The sequence below is a fragment of the Pholcus phalangioides genome, unplaced genomic scaffold (genome assembly GCF_987345545.1).
Source record: "Pholcus phalangioides strain wild (caught in Gottingen) unplaced genomic scaffold, Ppha-v1.0 ptg000008l_1, whole genome shotgun sequence".
Taxonomy (NCBI): domain Eukaryota; kingdom Metazoa; phylum Arthropoda; class Arachnida; order Araneae; family Pholcidae; genus Pholcus; species Pholcus phalangioides.
The window spans coordinates 37,778,749-37,799,720 of NW_028301601.1; the positions used below are offsets into that span (position 1 = coordinate 37,778,749).

General features: G+C 32.6%; 1 protein-coding gene across 1 annotated transcript; it reads right to left on the reverse strand.

The window, feature by feature from the left end:
* Positions 1–644: 644 nt before the first annotated feature.
* On the reverse strand, positions 645–19,396 carry LOC149084251 (uncharacterized). The gene is made up of 11 exons (XM_089234612.1): positions 18,353–19,396; positions 14,724–15,046; positions 14,001–14,143; positions 13,259–13,322; positions 11,727–11,797; positions 10,545–10,669; positions 6,932–6,995; positions 5,277–5,423; positions 4,092–4,216; positions 2,726–2,974; positions 645–894 (listed from the first exon to the last, which is right to left on the reverse strand). Exons 2-11 carry the CDS (start codon positions 15,010–15,012, stop codon positions 783–785), a joined length of 1,389 nt encoding a protein of 462 aa, XP_089090738.1. The 5' UTR covers positions 15,013–15,046; positions 18,353–19,396; the 3' UTR covers positions 645–782.
* Positions 19,397–20,972: the final 1,576 nt, after the last annotated feature.

Sequence of the window (20,972 nt, forward strand, 5' to 3'; positions counted from 1 at the left end):
GTTTGAATAAGGCAATTTTGGTTCGCATTTTCTATGAATTTCGATGATGACTAGTCAAAGCATGCAGAGAAGGAAAAATAAGCATATAACAAACAGTTATGAAGCAATGTTTCAGTGCAATTTTTTTTCCTCTAGAAAAAAATAAGAAAAATAATTCCAGAAACCTGGTGAATCTGAAAAATAGCACACTATTTGGCGTGTACTACTCTGATTTCTCATATAAAGTAGCTTGTTTCACAGTTCATTTTAAAATTACGTTTTAAGATGAAGATTTCTTTTCACATTTGGAGCATAAAATAAGGTCTACAGCACCAATTATATACTTGAATCTGCATAAAAATTCCGGTAATCAAGAAAATATTTATGTCCTCAGTTTGAGGCTGATAAGTCATCTTTTTTTTTAACATGTTAACTGGTGGGTGTTTTTGGCCCACCAGAAAAGAGAAAATCTCCACTCAATTGCAATAATTTATGATCTAGTGTAATATTGTCAATCATTATGACTCCAACACTGTTGAATGCTTTTTCTTCAAACTGGACCACCAGTTTGAATTTGTTATAAAATGACATGTGATAAGTAATAAACATAGAAAACTATATCACATAGAAACTGCCAATAAAATAAAATAAAAAATACGTGTATAAATATACCTAGGAAAAAAATAAATTATTTGTACATGAAATTTATTCATACATGTGAGACTAAGTTAACAAATATAAGTTCAAATCTAACCGGGTACAGCAAAATAAAAATCTTAATATATACAGATGGCAACTGATTATCAAGATTGATGAAATTCTTCATTGTATAAGTTTATGACTAAAGATGAAAAAACATTTTCCATTTCTTCTGCAACATCTTGGAAACAATCTTCCAATATAGAATCAGAAATTCTGAAAAGAAATATCAGTAGTTAAATTTCTAATTAAATTATTATGTCTTTGAAACAAGGATAACTTTTATAACTAAAATTCATACACAATATGAATATTTTACAATCACATCTATTATTCTCAGAAAATTCAACACTCATTTCATAAATCTATTCATGATTTCCACATTCTTTACAGATCATCCAGGGTTCCCACTCAAAAAATTAGAAAGAGTAGATGGGAAGGGTCCCCCCCCCCCTCCTAGACAACATAATCACAGCATAATGAAAAAAAAAAATCCCAAAAAACTTTTTATTTTTATTTTTTTCATAGCACTATTTAGGTAACTTGTAAGATTGACTCAAGCCAAAGCAAAATGCAGAAATGACTTGGTAACAAAAACAATTTTTGGCCAAAATAGGGTATTAGCAACCACTGATAATTCTTTTCTCCTCATAATATATATTACATTCTTTTTCTGGAGTCTTCCACAGTCCAGTCCGTCAACTGTTTCAACACACAGCAAATTGTGAAGGCATGCATGTTTTTTAAGAATTGCAGTCTTTCGAGACCACTTCCAAAAGCATGGTCAAAATGTGTAAATTAGAAGATCTGATATAAATAAGTCAAGGTGGACCATATGGTTTTACTGTGTTGTCCATCCCTTTATTAAAAGGATTTGTTTAAAATTCTCAGTGCTCAATGCCAGTGTAATATTTTTTGACAAATGAATCACTTTCATTTCTAGCTCTTTACTGAGCATTGTAAATATTGTTTATGCCTCTGCATGTCCTAACAATACAGAAGACAACTGAATGTTATCGGATATCATCAGAGTCACCAATCCTAGAATAGACCTATGTATCCAATTGTTTTGTAATGCAAACTGTTGTTTCACCTATACACAAAATGTGCACCATAATTTTGAATGATGGATGTTAGTTACTGTCCAAGACCATGAAATAGTAAAATACAAAATTATTTTTTTTCAACCAGACAGAAGTTTTTAATCACTACTCTACTTGTTTAACCCTCAAACTAAGTAAATGAAAAATTAATAAACCACCAAATGATCCACATACACCCCCCCCTCCCCCCAAATAACTTTAAAAATGATACAATTTCTGCTTTGGCAGAAATTATTTGCAATCTACATTTGTATTATTTGGCATTATATTGATGATTCCCTCCTCAATTAAAATCAATTATACAAATTTTGTTGATAGGTATTGGTAAAAAAGTAGAACAAAAGTAGGACAAGTGGGAGCCCTGCAGATCTTAGGGATAAAGAAATATGAAAATTAGGAAGTCTCATTTATGTCTTTAGCACACAGTGAAATGAAAAGAAATAATAGTAAATATGACATGAATGTCGCTCTCCACTTGTTAATACAAGATATACAGAAGACTGGATGTTGTGAAGATATTTATTATTTGAGATGTTACTTTTTTAAGGTAGAGGCAGAGATGAGTTTTTTCCTTCCTTAAAAAAGTAACATCTCAAATAATAAATATCTTCACAACATCCAGTCTTCTGTATATCTTGAAATAATAGTAAGGAAAAAGATCAATAAATATCAAAAAGCATGAAGAAGGAATTGAATAATCAATATATTTTTATCCTTTCTCTGAATTAGTGACCCGATCCAGAATGATTGTGAATCATCAAGGAAACAGATTATATAAGAAGATTATTATGTGTTCGGTGATAAGAGAGATGCTCGTTATTTGCAGATGTGGAAAAAGAGATGCAAAAGGGTTAATAATTGAAACAGGATCAAGTAAAGAGATAGAAAAATTTTTCTTAAGTAATCAAAAATTTCCATATTTCCCTTAAATCAAACAAACCCACCTTTCACAAAGAGCAAAAGGGTTGAAGTGATTTTGGCCACTGCTTGTGATGAAACTAGAGAACTCATTGAAACCATTTTTGTATGCATGTATGCTCTCTAAAACACTTGGTTCTATATATAACTCTGTTAGATGAGGTTGGTTTTCCATTCTTTCAGTATTTTTGCAGGATCTTTCATCTGTTTTCCTTGGCTGTGTTTCATTAAAGTATTTTCCTTGATCTTCTTTCAGTGTTTCTGATCCCTCATTACTAGGAATAAAATTATAAAACTTGAAAGCCAAATAAACTTTATGATGAGAAACAAATTCAATGATAAGCAGGACATAATAAACTAAACATGCACTTATCTCACTATCTACTCGTAAATGATTCAAGCATAATTGTTGCTAAGAGTATAGTGATAAACGATACTATCAATAAACACAATGTTTTCCTTAAAACTTATACCTTAAAATAAGCAGGTTTCGGTACGTCTATAAGACTATATTACACTTATATATTGTTGACTCTACTAACCTTGCTACAACGATACTCGATACAAAGATAAATCCCTAAAACATTATTTTTTCAAGGCTTGTTTAGAAATGTTTATACTCTAATGTTAAACTGCTGCCTCTCATTATGACAATAATCCCTCTACTATATTTTTTCTTAGTCTGCAAAGTACAGTTATTTAAAGGTTTTGTTTCATAGTATATATTAATTACTTTAACTCTATTACACTTTCTTTCCTGTTGCAATTTTAATTATTAAGACAGCATCTAAATCGAAAACATTTAAATAGTTCATTATCTGCATCAAAATTTTATTTCGTAGCATGAAAAATATCTAAAGGATTGAAAAAAAAAAAACCTTCCCATTACAGAACATTTTCACTTTCCCTTTAATTCTTGAATGCATTATTTTTGTAGAAGATGCAAAATTAGTTATTATATCATATTTGCCACAACTTATTTTGAATTTATGAGAAATGATAGCATTGCACTTGAATAAAAAACAAATCTTTATCAATTTGTGTTAAACAGGAGCAAAAGCTCAAATGATTTATGGCTGTTCTTACATTCATATTTTAGCATAGCAATTACTTTCAATCAGTGTTTGCCAATACGCATCTAGATGCATGAATCATGCATTAAAATTCAGTTTTACTCCTCCAAATTTTGTTCTGGAGTAAAGATACTCCTTCAAATTTCTCACTGATAAAAAAATATACCTTAAAATTTTGGACAGGAGTGAAATTACCCTTCAAGATTATATTTTCATATAACATTGCTTTCAATCAAATAAATTGATGGTTTAGCAGGCTATGTAACATTTTTTTAAAAAGTAAATTACAGGTTTCACCAAAATTCTCAAATAATATTACCTAATGCTTGCAAAAGGTTCTGAATTATCATGTATCTCAGTTGGAATCTTTTTCAGCTTAATAAAAGAATTTTTTACAGATGTAGCTACAGACTTCAGCGTTTCATCTAGTTGTTTCCCTTTATCCTGGACAGGGAAAAAAAATAACCAAAACATTGAATAACTAAAAAAAAAGCCTCTGACATTATGCTTAAACTGGATTGGAAACATAAATTTCTTTAAAAAATTATCAAATTTGCTTGCATACAAGACACATTCCTCTTTTTGTGTACTGAATCCAAAGTTTAGTAACAGCATATAAAACTCACCGTTTATCAGACCTATTTTTAAAGCATTAAAAGAGTTATAAAAGCAAATACAATCGCTTTACATTACAATTAAATTACTTTAATTCTTCAGGTTGTATGTAAATATTTCAGATCATTTTGACATTATTTTACAAATAGTAGAAGCTTTTTTGTCCCATTTACCAATGCTTTCACATCTGGGTGGGTTACAAACAATATGACAAATGAACTCTAGATGAATTATTAACTTTGATTACATAATGAAATAATGTCACCTAATTATTTTTGGGATGGAATTAACTGCACTTTAGTTAGACTGATCTACACTATAAAATGGAGACTTTGCACTTTAAATATGCACAAAGAGTCCGTATTAAAGTGCAAAGTGTTAAAATTATAGTTTCTATGTAACAAATGCTAAGTATTCGAATTCAAGTGCCCTTAATGTTACCCTATTATTTTCTATTCATAGTTTATACATAGTCTCCCAAACTTCTTGTTCCATCGCCCCCTTCATCAGAAATTTTTTCCTCACATCGCCCCCCTCAACTCAAGTCAAGTAAACCCATAGGATCCTATGTTAAATCAATAGGTTCTATTGCCCCCTTGGACCATTTCATCGCCCACCAGGGGTGATATTGCCCACTTTCGGAAACACTGGTTTAGTAGGATGGAAACTTTGAAATAAGTTGGGTAATAAGAAAGGATATTAGTTTTTGTGTGAAAGCTTGGATCTTATTCTCCAATTTTGATGGGAAAATAATGATTTGTATCATCTTCAATAAGTAAGCAACCTGTTAATTAAAACAAAATTAAAAAAAAACACAATTTTTATGCAAAATTTTCTAATTCACTGATAAAAAAAAATATATACACATATATTAAAAAGAGCTATTTACTTCTATTTCAGCAAGCTTATTCTTAAGCAATAATATACTGGTATTTTCATTCTCAGCTTTCGCTTTTTTAACAGATTGAGAAACCAAAGCATTTTTTTTGGTCACACGTTCCAAATTTTTGCGCCTAATTTCTCTAGCAGGATGATCCTAGGAAAGAAGTTGAAATATTTGTAATGTATGGATTACACTACTCAAAAGAAAGTTTTCAATCAGTATATAATTTTTCAAATATAACTCATACAAGAATATATAAAGCAAAACAAAAAGCACAGTGCATAGTTTGTGAAGACTGACTTCAGTATGCATGTGTAGAACGGTTAAAATTACAAAATGTTAATATCTAGCAATATACCAATATTTGCAAAAATAATTACGATCACACAAAACTATATACATCAATGCATTCAGCTTCTCAAGCACCATATTTATTGCATAATTACTTCATAGTTTGTCTCTCTTGCAAATGAATAAATGTTAAAATTGGAATTCAGTTTTCAGTGTTCATTTATTTTCATGCTCATACAAATATTGTGTTCATTTGTTTTCATGTTTTTTTTTGGTAGAGAAAAAAATGTGATTGAGGTCAGTGAGCCATAGCATGGCAGAGTTGTGGGATTTTTAGTTATATCTCTGCTTCTAAATCAGTAGATGGCACTGCAGCATGCATGAGATTAAGATCTAGAAGGATGGTAACACAGTAGTTGTCAGGAGATGGCAAGAAATGCCACGTTTTTTCATGTCTGTCAGAGTATGGTCCTGTATTTTATTTATATGTTTAGAACCCACATGTATTACTATTGAAGTTTGATTTTCACTTTATCTCAAAAAATGGAGCTAATCTAACAAAATCTATGCCAGATTCAGAATCAGTGCCCCAAGACCACCCTAATACCACTGAAATATATTTGCCAATGATTTACTGTATTTAGTTGTAACGCACCCTTAGAATACAATCTGTATGTCATTTATGTATTGTCACTGAAATTTAACTTTCAAAAACTAGACTAAATTGGACAAAACCAATACAGATTCAGAATCAGCACCCTAAAATCACTAAAAAATATTTGACAAAAAATCAGTGTTGAGCAATATCATTATACATATTATGACATCCAAGTCCAGAAATGGCCAACCACTTCATACATTATGCAGACAACAGACACCAGCAACTTCACTAAATGACTGAACAGCTGCTGGCCACTTTGCAAAAACACTGCACTTCGGACATGGATATACATACAGTAAATCCCTCTTAACAAACCCCTCAGATGCAGTCACTGTTCCATTACAGACAAATAATAATTTCCCTTGTATAATAAAAGTATGCATTTCAAAGCCCTGATTAACGGCCACACCTATTTTACAGATAAATTTTTTTGTTCCGCTGGAGTCTGCAAAAGAGAGGTTTTTCTGTATATACTAACACATATACACCCACGAATAACATGACCACAGAAAAAGAATGCTACTACAGAGAGTGCATCCACATTGAGGGGTTAGTGCACCAACCCCTCAGTGTGTATAGGAAAAAGGCTGAAGTTCAGAATTGGCAATAAATTGCAGGTCCCAGTCTAATTAGCACTCTCATGGAGAAAATGAGTGTGGTAGGACAAAAATGATCACATATTCACTAGTTTTAACATGACATGACATACTATTTTTGTGACTTCAGGTCTTTTTTTCTTGATTTCATGTTTTCTTGACATATTTCCAGACGCACTAAAATGAAAAATAAAAAAATTAACAAAAAATCTTCTAGGAAGGGGTGGAGAACTAGCAAAATTATAAAATGATGGAGCTTTGGAGTTTGATTTTCCTCAAAATAAGGCTATTTAAATGTTTTCAGGAAAACTTTTTCTTTCACAGCCTGCATGAAAAGTCTGAATTTTTAAGTTCGACAGCTTTATAACTACTCTTTTTACATAAAACTAAATCTCCTTTCTATAGAAAAAATTCATAAAACTTGAGCAAAAAAAAAACCACTAATAAGATTTCAAGCATTAAAATAAATCAATTCCAACTGGTATGATAGAAAAAGAGAAGCTTTAGTAACTGAAAAATTGATTTAATGGGATTATTTTGATTTTTTAATAGTTTATTACTTTCAACTTCCAAGGAAAAATAAAACTGAGATAAAGATTGATTTTTTTTTAAATTCTAAAATAAAAAGCTGACAGTAATTAACCAAATTTGATTTGAGATACAATAATGTTTATACAGTGGAACTTGGTTAATTTGAATTTTGGATAATTCAAACTTTTATGAAATACCCTTAATTTGTATTTTTTTCAAATGTTTTGGATAATTTGAAGTTGGCGAGAAAAAATTGTGGCTTTTGTATGAGCAAATTTAGTTTAGAAAAATTCTATAAGCAGTCAGACTTTGCTTCTCTTGACCAAGTTGCTATACAACAAATCTTCTGATGTAATTTCAGCCAAAAAACTGGGTTTTTTTTGGTTTAAACCGGTTTTTCTGTTTTAAATAGTATTAACATTAAAAACAATGAAATTTCTGAAAAATCATTCAAACTTCTAATAATTAACTAAAATAAAATGTTTATTAATATAATTAACACTATTCCCATACTAATTAATCAATAAATATTTATTACATTTTAACAAAAACCAACTTTTGCAATTTAATTATTTTTGCTTAACTCAATGGATTACTGTGTGTTTGAAAATTCTTTTAATGTTATTATTAATCATATAATATATAAAGGCTTTTCTCCAGTTACTTTCAGTATACTTAATTAAGAAGCTATTTTGCAAAAAGTAATAAAAATTAGGTGAATATAATGTATTTAATGAAGCATAAATAATACAGATTAATTAGCAATGATTTACGATATACAGGGCGCTGTAAAAAAAGAACGATTGTCAGAATGACATGGAAATTGACATGAATATTCCTGAAAAAATTCAATTTTATTTGATAAAGGGGAAAAAATACTTAAAAATGTAAAATTAATGACATCATCCAACATGTGGGAAATTTGCTCGCAGAATGGAAACAATAGCCAGTCATGGTAGAATGATACCTTAATTATAGCATTTCACGATTTCATAATTCATGGAAACACCACTAAAAACGAAGTAATTGAACAAATAACTACAACTTACTTAAGAAATGTTAACTATGTTGTCCACCGCGTGTTTTGGCTATGAGGTTAAAAGCACAAAAATTCTTGTTCAACAACAGAATCGGAGTATGCCATGGTCATAATGTGGATGTGCTTGCAATTCAGCTTTATTAAACCAAACGTGCCCCCCCCCCCCTGTTAATATTCCTGAGGAACTTCTAACATATAGGGAATGTGCTGGAGATGGCAATTCACCAAAGTTTGCTGTCTGACCACTGTTTATAATATTTTGAGGTACCCCACAGCCAGAAGTTGCAAGGGTTAAGGTGCATCCTGTCAAAATGGGTCTTCAGCATCTGCTTTGCTGGTATTGCAATGTGCATCTTGATAGAAGTTCTATCCACATACTGATGCTGTGGAAGTGCTGAAATGATGTGGTTGCACAAAATAGATTATACTGCTGGTCAAGTACAGCATCATCTACTTGCACATTTTGCACTTTATTCTTTTGGAAAAGAAACTTCCATTGCTTCAGGAGTATCCACGCAAATTTTCAAGTCATTCTGTACTTATTGTATAGTTTTGGAATCAAAACTTAAATTATAATCACCCTGTATATAGCTGATTATTTTTCATAAATCTGTTACTACTATACAGTGGAACCTTGATTAACTGGGCTTAACAGTGTGTGTGTGAAAGTATAAAAAAAACAACTATTGAGAGAGAGAGAGAATATTAAGACTGGGAGATATACAGTAGGAGATGTGCTACTTCTTATGGGAAAGAAAATGAAAATGTATGTGAGGTAATGTAACTACTAGTGCACTGGTCTTTGTCCTTTAAGGACAGCTGGTGTCTTTATTGGATTACAGGACGACCTGCCCCTAGCATGATGATGTCACTACTGTAGTTGCTTCTTTGTGAAGGGAAAAAGAAACCTGTGAGAAATTCACCACTACATTTAAATGTGTGATGCAATCCTTATTCATGAATTTGCTAAAGATAGAGCATCAGAATGTAGCCAAAGGTTAGAAAATGTTGTAAGAATGAGAAATTTTGGCTTTAACTTTATATAACTAAGATACTTCATATGAAAAATATATATATATTCTGGCCACCTTTACGAGACTTTTTGAAAAAAACCACTTATAAAATATTATGTCATTTAAAGATATACCATCAGAATGTACCCCAAGGATATAAAATGTGGTAAAAATGAAACATTTTGGCTAATAATGAACCAATATGATATTTTTCAAGGAAAAAAATGATATTTAGGCAACTTTTATTTGATTTTTTGAAAAAAATCACTTGGTTAAAACCAACTTGGTTTAAACCAAACAACCCTGATTTCAGCGCACTATGGATGCCGTTTTTATGATCTTGACTTCTAGTTCGAACTGCCATGCTAACATTCTGTCTGCTGAGCAACGTAAAAAGAAATGTGAGGCCAATCCTTAAGATATACCCAGGTTTAATAATAGACATTTGATAAAAAAACAAATACTTCTTTCTTTGAAAACGGCACCCTTTGTAATATGAAAATGAATGCTGGAATTTAATTCGTTTTACACATTAGATTTATTTCTTTAACAAAACAGTTGAAAAAAAATTACCATTGTTGATAGGAAACTGGAAAACTCTGATCTAGTTTCATAAAAAACACCTATATGTGAGGATGAATGAATTCAACAAATGTGTTTGAATGATGAGTGAGCTATTTAAAATAATGAATTGAATAGAGGAAAATACTAAAATGCTAATTTGTAAATAAATGTTTGATTTATTTACAATTCTCTGATGATCTAATGTCTATTTTAACATTGTTCAGCTGGAGTACAACGAGAAAATGTTTACCACTTGATACAAATTACATTATTCAAACTATTGATCAAGGTATACCATTCAAAAATTTTTTTTCTATGATTATATATCTGCAATTTTAAGAGTAAGGAAAGTATCGGAACATAAAAAAATTAAAATTATCAATTACTAAAATTTGAAAAACAGTTTTGGAACTAATTTTAATAATTAATAACCATTAACATATTGATGCAATTTGTTGTCATTTTATTGATCCAGGATAGATAAATTGGATAATTCAAACTTTTTCCAGTGACTTAGGACTTCGAATTAACCAAGTTCGACTGCTAACACATAACAGCAAACAAAGTTGATAAGAATACCTGAAAGTTTGTGATCTGCTGGGTCTGGTTTCAGTTTTAAGAGCATTTTGTTTCTTGTATATTTGATAAGAAGACATTTGTTTCATTAAATTTTGCTTCCTTTTCTTTTCTAGTGCTCTTTGCTCCTAAATAAGAGAGGAAAAAAAATTAAAAACAGGAAAACAAACCCATATAAACAGGTTTTTTGTTTTAAAAAAAAAATGGACCAAACTTTTAAGGGGTCAACAAAACACACCAAGAGAATAATTTTTTTGCCATGGGATGCATGGTCAGATGTGAAATATAAAGGCATTAGAGTAAAAGACCTAGAGGGCACAGCAATCAGCCACTTGGTTAACAAAATTTGTTTTTTCACTTCCTATACAGATTAACAAGATAAGATACAGCATGTTTATAAACACCTGTGAATGGGGTGAAGAAATTTAAAAAAAAAAAAGCTTCTCTTAGATGGTATAAAGACTCTAAGGGTTATAAAAAAGAAATAGCAAAATGTAGGAAATTTAGCCATATGCACATTACTATGACTATTACAGTCAGGATGAAAGCACATAAACGAGTAACACAATTATAAACCTTGTATTCTGTTTTTTTTTGTAGCATTATAATCTTTTCTTTAGCTTAAGTTGATAATCACAACAACCAAAATTTAAATTCCCCATTTCATATAAGAACTGTTCAACAAACTTTGAATATGTTTACACACTAAAAGACTGAAATGACAACTGAGAATGAAAAGCAAAGGTATTTTTGTTGGTAAGTATCATTTTTCCATTATTTTTGTTAAGGGAAATGAGCTTGTCAAAAACCATGCTTAAACAGTTTTGCTTGGAGTACACATTACTTACACAAAAAGCTCTAACTATTGATACTATTAATATTATTGATTGACTCCAACAATATCAATAGAAATATGGGAAAAAAATGTTGAAAATTGTATTCATTAAAATTGTAGTGCTAATGATTGATAATCATGCAACATCTATAATGTAATATTGTTTTCAATTTTTTTTTTTCTATTTCTGCCTGGTTTTTTCTACTTTTTGCCACTGTCTCGAACCCAACTCTGATCAATAAATTTGAAGAACTTAATATAAAAAAAGAAAGCTGTTAAAATAAAGAGATAATTAGGTTAAAAATCATATCAGTTTGTTTATTTTTAATATAGCCATTTTTAATGTTTACCTGTAATATATAAGGCACCTGGAAGCCAATTTGTTTTGGTATCGTGCTTCTGAATAGGTCCAGTAAAACACCTAAAAAATGTACACAAATATGTATCAATTTCTTTTTCCATTAAGAATATTAATTTACTCAAAAATTTATATTTCAATTATAATAGCTCTACATAATAGGCAAACTATTAAGTAGTCTGTATTTTCTGCACAGAAAAAATTACTGAAATGAAAAACACATATCTTGTGTAGTAAGTGAACTTTTTTTCACTCTAACATAAAATATTGAAATAATTTATAGAAAAACGTTATCCTTAAGATGGATCTACACTACATGTGATTGGGACTTACACTCATCAAGTTCTAAAATAAATTTAAGCTGCTTGTAATATGACACGATGGGCGTACACAGGGGGGTTCTAAACCCCCCCCCCCAAGCCGAGATTATAGTGTTATTTTACAGGAAAAATGTAAAAAGCCCCTTTTAGAAGAAAAAAAATTGAAGGCACCCCCCCCCCCGAGAAAATTCTGCATAACCCTATGTATGACTATCTGCTTTAAATTTTTTTTAGTACACGCAAACCCACCTTCATACACTAATTCTACCCTCAGATCGTTAAAACTCATTGCTGCCAAAAAAAAAAAACAATACTTTATAGAACTTTATTTGATTATATTGAATTGTTCAATTAAAGTCTTGCAGTTACTTCTACGGAATCCTGCCGTGAGTACACATTATCAAAGAGGTTCCTTCCCAAAGGAAAAAGGAAAGTATTTTTCAATCTTGATGTAACAATATATTTTCTCCTTTATAACAGGAAGCTACTTGGAAAGATGGCTCACTTATAACTCGCTCCCTATAGTTGTGAGGACACAAATATCAAAATTTTCTCAAACAGCAAATTCTTTTATCTGAACATTTATGTTTTCCTGGGGTTGATTTTTCCCTCACCAGCAGCAATGTTTTATCTTTTGATTTGCCAGAAGGATATGAGGAAACAAATAACTGTCTGGAACTGTATGTTTCTGTACAGAATCAGAGGTTTTTGTGGTTTGTCTGCTCTTAAAAAAAGCCAAAAACATTGACATTAGAATTCAGTTTTTTTTCTTACATGTGACATGAATAAAGTTGATTTCATTTTTTATGTATACATTTCAGAGTTCGTAATAAAAAATGAATATTTTAAATTTTTGTTCGAAATAATGCATGGCTTGTGAGGAAAAATGACACTGGACATGTGAGTAAAAAATGAAAGAAATTGCACTTTTGGTTTACATAATATTATCAAATTAAAACCATGATTATCATTAACATGGTCTGAAAATAAGAGAAAGAAAAAAATGATGTATATAAGGTTTTTAAGAATAACTTCTCTCCTAATTGAAGTCTACATTTAAGTTTCATGATAAAACATGAATGAATTAATTAACAAAAAAAGAGAGATAAAATGAAATAGTAATGAAAACTCTGTGAAAATTATCCAGCATTTTCACATTAAAAAGACAACTAATTCTGTGTTGAGAACAGGCATCCATACTGACCAGAATTTTTCAACTCTTGTAAACTTGAAAGAGACTTGTTACTGACATAAGTTTCCTTTGATATCTACAGAGAAAACATATTTATAAATTATGAGTTCAGAAGCTTCGAGATAAACAAACAAAAAACCCCTCAAAATTATACCATTTACACATCTTTGAAAACACCAGAAAAATATTGTTGTTTTTTAACTTGTCCTTTTTAGCAACTAGTCCTATAATTTAAAAAACGTTTCAATTTTTAGTGATGTACCTATTAGTACACCACTAGTTTAGCTTCTTCATAAAAGGTAGCCTAAATTTTTGTCTCCATTAAATTCAGCATATACATACACTCCAAGGAGGAAAAATTCTATCTCTCTTCATAGCTTAGTTGGTAGAGCACTCGTCCGGCAAACAATAGACCGGGGTTCGGGTCCCTGTGAGGGCAGAGATAAATTTTTCTTTCCTGAAACATTGATATCTCCTCACTCAGCCAGTTTCTGTATCTGTCGTATTAACAAGGGAGAGCGATTTCTTCGTCACACTTCAATATGCATGCTCAAATTTATGTAAACATGAATTTGAGCATGCATATTGTAAAAGTATTCAGACTTGATTATATAAACTTATATAATCAAGTCTAAATACTTTTACAAATGATATAATATAGTTATAATGGCATGTGTAAGACAGTTACAAAAGAGGTATACATTCATTTATTTTCCAGAATCAATGAATGATAATGATATCAAAACAAAATTACTTTTTTTTCCTTCAGTGTTCCGATGTTCAACTGAAGATCCATGATTCTTTGCCTAATTTCTTGCAAACTTTCTGTGACTACATTTGAATGTTCACATGGTCTTGTTGGGTAAAGCCTTGAGAATACTTCTGGACGAGACTGATCTGTAATAAAAAAAAAAGAAAAATCATAGGTGCCATACTCATTTTTATAAGCAAATTTCTCTGACTTTTAAAATCAAATCTTTCAATAAATTTGTGGTGTCCTTATAAAAAAAGAACTAAACCGATAAGACTGACAAGGACATACAATGCCACCTAGTGTTATGTAAGGAGGAACTGGCAGAGTTTGACCCTGGATCAAGCAAATTCTTGCCTATCTATATATGTATATAATCAATCTAAGTCCAACATGATCACAAATACTGATCCAAGAAAATGCCCATACCCAAAAGGCTGGATCTTGAATCCTGTGAACTTTGAACACAGAAGGTGCCAATTTTTTAGGACACCCACTGAAGGAGAGGGGAGATTTTTCATCACCAAAATATTATTTGTGTACTCTTGAGAAATGCCCAGAACCAGCCCTACATACCCATGTGCTATCATTCCACACACCAAAGTGTAAAGAAACATCACAAAATTCTACGCAGTAATTTCAGTCATTCTTAGAGCAATGAGTAACCACACTTGGCTTCTCCTACAAGGAAAAAGAAAAATATTTTTTTAGAAAAATTTCACCAACCTTTCTTTGAAATTGACCCTTTTCTAGGTGAGGGCAAAGTCTTCTCTAGAGCAACTTGAACAGAAATATCTTTCTTTGTTTCTATAGGTTTATTTTCTGGTAAGCTTTGGTCAGGAACATAATGTACAGGATTTGTAACATGAAATTCAACTTTGCTATTATTGCCAACACCACTACAGTATTTAGACCACTGCACATCTTCTTTGAGTCTGACTAGCAATGCATGTGCTTTTTGTTGAGCCAAAACCATCTGTTGCTCAGAAAGAATTTGAAAATGAGTTCTATCCATCACTATGAAAATTTAGAAAATATTAGCTGTGAACCTGTAAAGAAAAATGGTCATTAAAGCTGGGAATTTATTGAATTTTTGAACTGAATTTTTCATTGGTTATTTTAAAATATTGACTGTGTAAATGACAAACATAATAAGTATAGCGTGAGATAGGTGGTTTTTTTTTTCCTCACCCTGAGATATCAAGGAAACAGTTATTTTCCGGATATTATGCTGAGGTGAATTCGGAAAGAAAAGTCACCACGTCTCCGGCGGGACTCGAACCCAGGCCCTCTTGCATACCGAGCACAAGCATGCTACCATCTACATCACTGGAGACATGACCCTGCCTTCCTTATTTCACGCCCTGTGGCATGAGGCGCTGAAGTAGAGGCATTCACTTTCATGCTCATACACTCTCTAGGCCAGCGGTTCTCAACCTTTTTTGACCCACAGAGCCCTTTCCCAGTATATAATTTCTATGGCGGAGCCCCGTAGGATTATTTTTCATTTATTCATCAAAGTTACTGACTTATTTTTATATATTATTGAAAAATATTAATTTTTTTTTTTCAAATTTACTGTTTTTTTTTTATTTTCCTCGAGTGGTCGCAGAGACCCTGGGACTTCACACGGAGCACCGGTTGAGAACCGCTGCTCTAGGCCATTCACATGCCCGAGGTCATTCTTTTATTCACTCACGTATCGCTCGCTAAGGCCACCCCCCCTGTAAATATACCACTGTATACATCATCAAACATTTGACACATGCATCACCATTCTTTATTTCAGCATTGTTAAACATTCTATCATGACTTCTCTGTACTTTGTCCAACATTTGGTGTCATCAACATTTTACAAATTGCCAATGTGTAGATATGCAACTGAATGCATATTTGTGTTTTAGATCTGCTGATCGCAGAACAGTTTAGTTTGAGGATTGGTAGTGTTTTCAATTTTAACAAATGGAAGTTCATTAATTTTTTGTAAGCATAGTAAGTGCTAAAGTGGCAAATTCTTTTCACACTCCAAAATTTACAACCCTGATAGGCTAATCTGTGTTTGCTAGTTTTGGCAACTCTTTAGGTTAATTTTTCATAAGTGTGGTCAGTACTAACGTAGTGATTTTTTAATGCCAAAATTGGCAACCCTGACATCACAACTAGTTTTGGCAATTCTTTATCCAGGGTCGTAGCATGCCTTCTCAGGGGCAGGGTCGAAAGGCGCGACAGCATCAGGCCGCAAAAATGGATACTTTGATTACACTTTGACTTTAACAAAGCAATGGCTTAAAATTCTGTCCCAGATAGAGAACCTCCAGCATTCAGATGTTGAACGCTCTGGCCTAGGGCTTTGGCAGATCCCTTTGCCCCTTCCTCCTAGCAAAATAAGGGTGGTACAGGTGGATCTAGTTCCCGGGTGCTGAACCCTGGTAGCACCGGGTATTATAGCTAGTTCATATATATGCATATATAGATCAGTCAGTTCCACCTTGGTTGCTGGGTTGGGGGGGGGGTATCTCTGCAAATGCCCACGGGGCAGAATTTTTCTTGCCCCTCCGAAAGGGTTATTATAATGCAAAATATATATATTTTTATGGGGGCCTTAGCCTAGTTACACAAGCCTGTCTTTATCAACTTAGCCTTCGTCAATTAATTAAATACATATTTTATTAATTCAATTTTTTTTGTAGTTTTTTGCATTACCCTTCATGTTTCTACTGATTATCACACAGATTGATTTATTCATGTGATAAATTGTATTTTTTTTGTGTCTGTTGGTCAAAACAAATTGATTGCAAAATTGGCAATTACTTAGAGTGAAAAAAGAAAAAGTCGCCACATTGACCACGCTTATGGGAAATTATGTATAATTTCTTTGTAGTTTCTCGCATTTCCCACATGTTTCGATGGATTATTCTATATTACTGCACATTCGATTGATTTCCTGTAATAAATTGAATTTTTTCTATAATTGAATTAGTTCTTTGTTGGCCATCTTGAATTGACCTCCACAAAAGAGGCGAATGCTTAGCAGGAAAAAAAGTTGTCATGGTGGCTGTGACCACGCTTATGGAAAATTCAATCGAAGTTTCCATTGGGATGCAAAAAGTCTTCTTTGGCTTCCAATATTTCACTCTGCAGACACAAAGTGGAAAAATCTGATTACCTTGCTCGTAAATTCAAAATGTTGACACATTGGAAAATGTAAAGGAGTTAGAATTCGATAGTTTATATAAAATTTTAGTGTTGATTAAAAAGTCAGATTCTTCGGAACAGCTTCAATATATGGTCCACACCAAGTTGGCAATTTTTTATAATTTGCCAAGGCCATTGTAATGACAGTAAGTTACCATATTTGTCCTAGAACTTTCTTTTTCAGGATTCCACGTGGTGCTCTAGTTGTTTTTTTTTTATTTTTTGGTCTTCTCTATATTTTCTACACACACACACACACATCCTTCTCTCTCTTTTTTTCTAAATGATGTCACCTTATAACCGCTGCGTTTCGAATGATTTGGAAAATCATTGGATCGTTTTCTCTTCCGTAGATATAGCTTCATTTTTATAATGTAGTGTGTGGGTTGGATTAATTAATTATTGGATATCTCTCAGGTTGTACCTTTGATATTTTCCAATATTTATTCCCCTTTTCTGCATACAGGATGCCCCTGTATCCTTTTTATTTATTTTTCTTATTTTATTTATAAAACCCTGGATACCTGGAAACAGAGTCGGCATTTTAATTTATAATACATAGAATATATTTATTTATACAACATGCAGGGCCATTGTTTGTTTAAGAGTAGATACTTTATGTTGTTTTGATGTTTAGTCTTAGATAGTGATATTTTTATTATAATTATGCTTGTTGATTTTAGCATTTTTTATGCTTGCTTGAGCATCAATAGTGTCCCACAGCCTCATATCATATTAATTAACCCAGAAATCATCAAGATCCTTATTTATGTTTATGCTATTATATTTCTCTTGTGTTTCGTGATATTTTTCATATTTGAATGGGCTTTTATTATTGTTTTCTATGCTGGCGATTTTTTTTTGGCGCCCGTATTGTCTAACGGCCTTGGCGACTTTTGGTCGGGTCGTCAGATATTTTAGGCGCCAAAAACCGCTGAGGTGGACCGTACATCGAGCTGTTCCTTTTTGATAACAAAAACAGCTAATTTAAAGTTATTAAAGAATTAATATTTACTTTCGTGGTTGCAAAGCTGTTTGTAAACAATGCATGCATAGCTTTTCTTTACTTCAAAAAAAAAAAGGTTAAACATTAAATGAAAAAAAAAAGTGTTTCCAAGAGTTACATATTAAACAGGATTGGAAAAATAAATAAATCTCACCTTTGGTATCATTTTTAGGTATAAATTGGCAATTGCTCTGTTTTCCCGCATTTGAGCAAATAATACAATAATAATTATACAGGGCTTTTGGCTACTATGACCATCCCCTCCGCATTTGAGCAGAGTGACTCAATTTTGTGTTGAGTCGGCTGTGATTTGATATCCCAAATGTCCTTATGTTTTGCGGAAAAATATGGTTAGTCAGATATCGTACTGAAAGTCCATGTCTCAATACTACTGAGTTAAGCTATAATAGAGTTATAAGTAAAGTTTACTTATAGCTCAGTGTCAATACTCCAGCTCTTACTGCCATATATCTAAAAAATCAAAAACTTCAATAATGACCCTGGGCCATCCAAATTTTCATAGGTCAACAAACATGGCGGCTCCTCGTGTTGAATTCATAGTTGGGCCCCGATGATATTGCTGATACAGGCTACCATCGAAGCATGAATGAACTTTGCCACTGGATTTATCCCGTTGCCGAGATCTCTTCCAGTCCAGCTTCGTAGCAGAGTCTGGAACACTTTATTTTGAGTCAAAAAATATTTAAAAAAATAACAAACGTGCACAATTTTTACAACATATTTTCCCCGGACAATTGGGTAGTCGCGATTAACAAATTTTGTGGCGATTACAGACATACGAGATGGGGTTGGAGAAAAGTTTCAGGGTTTCATTAAGACGGATAAATGTACACATATCAGGATGGAGGTGTTTTAATAGGAATTGAGGGGCATAAGCGGAGACAGACTTGGAAGTAGGGGGGCGGCACGATGATGAGTCAGTTCATATATACATTAGATCAGACGACTCCACTTTTGACCATGGCGCCCATTTTGAGGGAGCCCCCATGCCATTTCATCTGTTATCTTACACTTGCCATGTTATATATACCATCAAAATGCAATAAACTCTCACTAAAAAGCGCCAGTTGGAAAAAAAACCCCTCATCAATAGTTGTCCAGGTAACCTACAAGAGCAAAATAATCTGTAAAAATCCAATTATTGTTACTGATGTAAACATGGTCGGTCTTGACTTGCTGTAGTTTCTGCGGATGCTATCACGACCTCCTATATAACCTAGGACTGTTATCGCTGAGCTAGGTTATCTAGGTGGTCGTGATGCTATACGGCTTTAACCTTGAAAATAGAAAAAATATTTCATCTGTGAAGGATTTACTATTATCTAGTTTCATATTTGGGTTTTATTTTTGTTATGAATAACAGATGGCAGTAGCTGTTCCACAATCGGTTTGATTTTTCTGAAGATGTTTTCTCCCTATCAAGAAACGAGCGAAAAGAAATTGGTGGTCCCGAAATTTGAAAATTTAGGAAGAAATTTGGTCCCGGTAACTTTAAATTGAAATGGCATAATATATTTAAGGGTTAATTTTGGAAACAACTGACAACTTTGCTTCTTTGGCGATTTTTCGGTTTTTTTTTTTCATCCCACAAAAATAGAAATTTACCTGGTTTTAATCTGCAGCCGAAACGTGTCGACCAATTAAATTTTATTTGTGTTAAAAACGCGTTAATTTTTGTATAAAATTTTTTATGTTTACATTGATAGTTACAACCACAACTACTAACATTCACACAATTTCGGTCCGAGTTCCAATTAATTCAAGTTAAAGTCGTACTGATAGACACCAAACTGTTTGTAAACAATAAATGGTGGTTGCTGTCTGCCCTAAGCAAGCAGAGGACGTTAATCTGTATGGCTGCTGTACGATTGAGCTCTTTCCGAGCCGGTGCGAAAGGTCTCATTGTGACACGAGTAGGGATGTATTGTTCGAAACCAAAAGCTGGAAATGATGTCAGCGAGAGATCTCAAGAGGGCGATGAACGGTTTGACGAGAGTATCTTGAAATTCATCGCCTGTCCTCTCACGAAGACACCGCTTCGTTATGACAAGGACCGCAATCTTCTCGTTAACGATGAACTCGGGATCGGTTACACGATCAAAAAAGGCAACATCCCGAACTTGATTCCGTCCGAAGCAATTAAGATGCCGAAGTAAAGAAAGCGTCATCGCGAAATGTTTAGCATGTAAAACTTCTTAGATTTTCTTCGGGATTAAAAGAATTGAAATAATCTTTCAATCTGAAAAATAAATACCCGGGCTATCTCATTCATATCGTGTTGACCAAATGTTTTGTCAGAACATCACTTTGGTGAAGGTCCACAATTTAGCTCTTGGGATGGCAATGCACAAGATTCACCACCATATTCTTAATCGGAGTTCCCTGGCAAGCTTTGTGGCCAAAATTTTATACAGTGAAGTAAATAAGCCTTGGCAAAGTAATATTCTGATGCCTTTTTTTTTAAACCTGGTAAGGAAATTTTACGTGCCCAGACCGGCTGAGTGATCGCATTACTGACCAAAAGAGTACGTTAAAGTCACTAACTTTCTCATACAGTGACAACTACGCACACCCCCCATGCATTAATCACACACACTTAGAAACTCTGCGCTTACACGGTAGGCATAATATACTGGCATGACATTTCGGGATCTTATTGAATGCGTCACCTACCAATTCAAGTATTTTTCTCAGAAAATCAAAATTATGCCAGTGCACAAGAGAAAACATGTCTCTGCTCCGAAGTTTGTGCG

Excerpts from the sequence above, each read along its gene's own strand:
- LOC149084251 (XM_089234612.1), bottom strand. The coding sequence starts at position 15,012 with ATGGATAGAACTCATTTTCAAATTCTTTCTGAGCAACAGATGGTTTTG. Across the intron at positions 14,144-14,723 it reads AGGGTCAATTTCAAAGAAAG|ATCAGTCTCGTCCAGAAGTA; the intron begins GTTGGTGAAATT and ends TTTTTATTACAG. Across the intron at positions 10,670-11,726 it reads AGGTGCCTTATATATTACAG|GAGCAAAGAGCACTAGAAAA; the intron begins GTAAACATTAAA and ends TCTCTTATTTAG.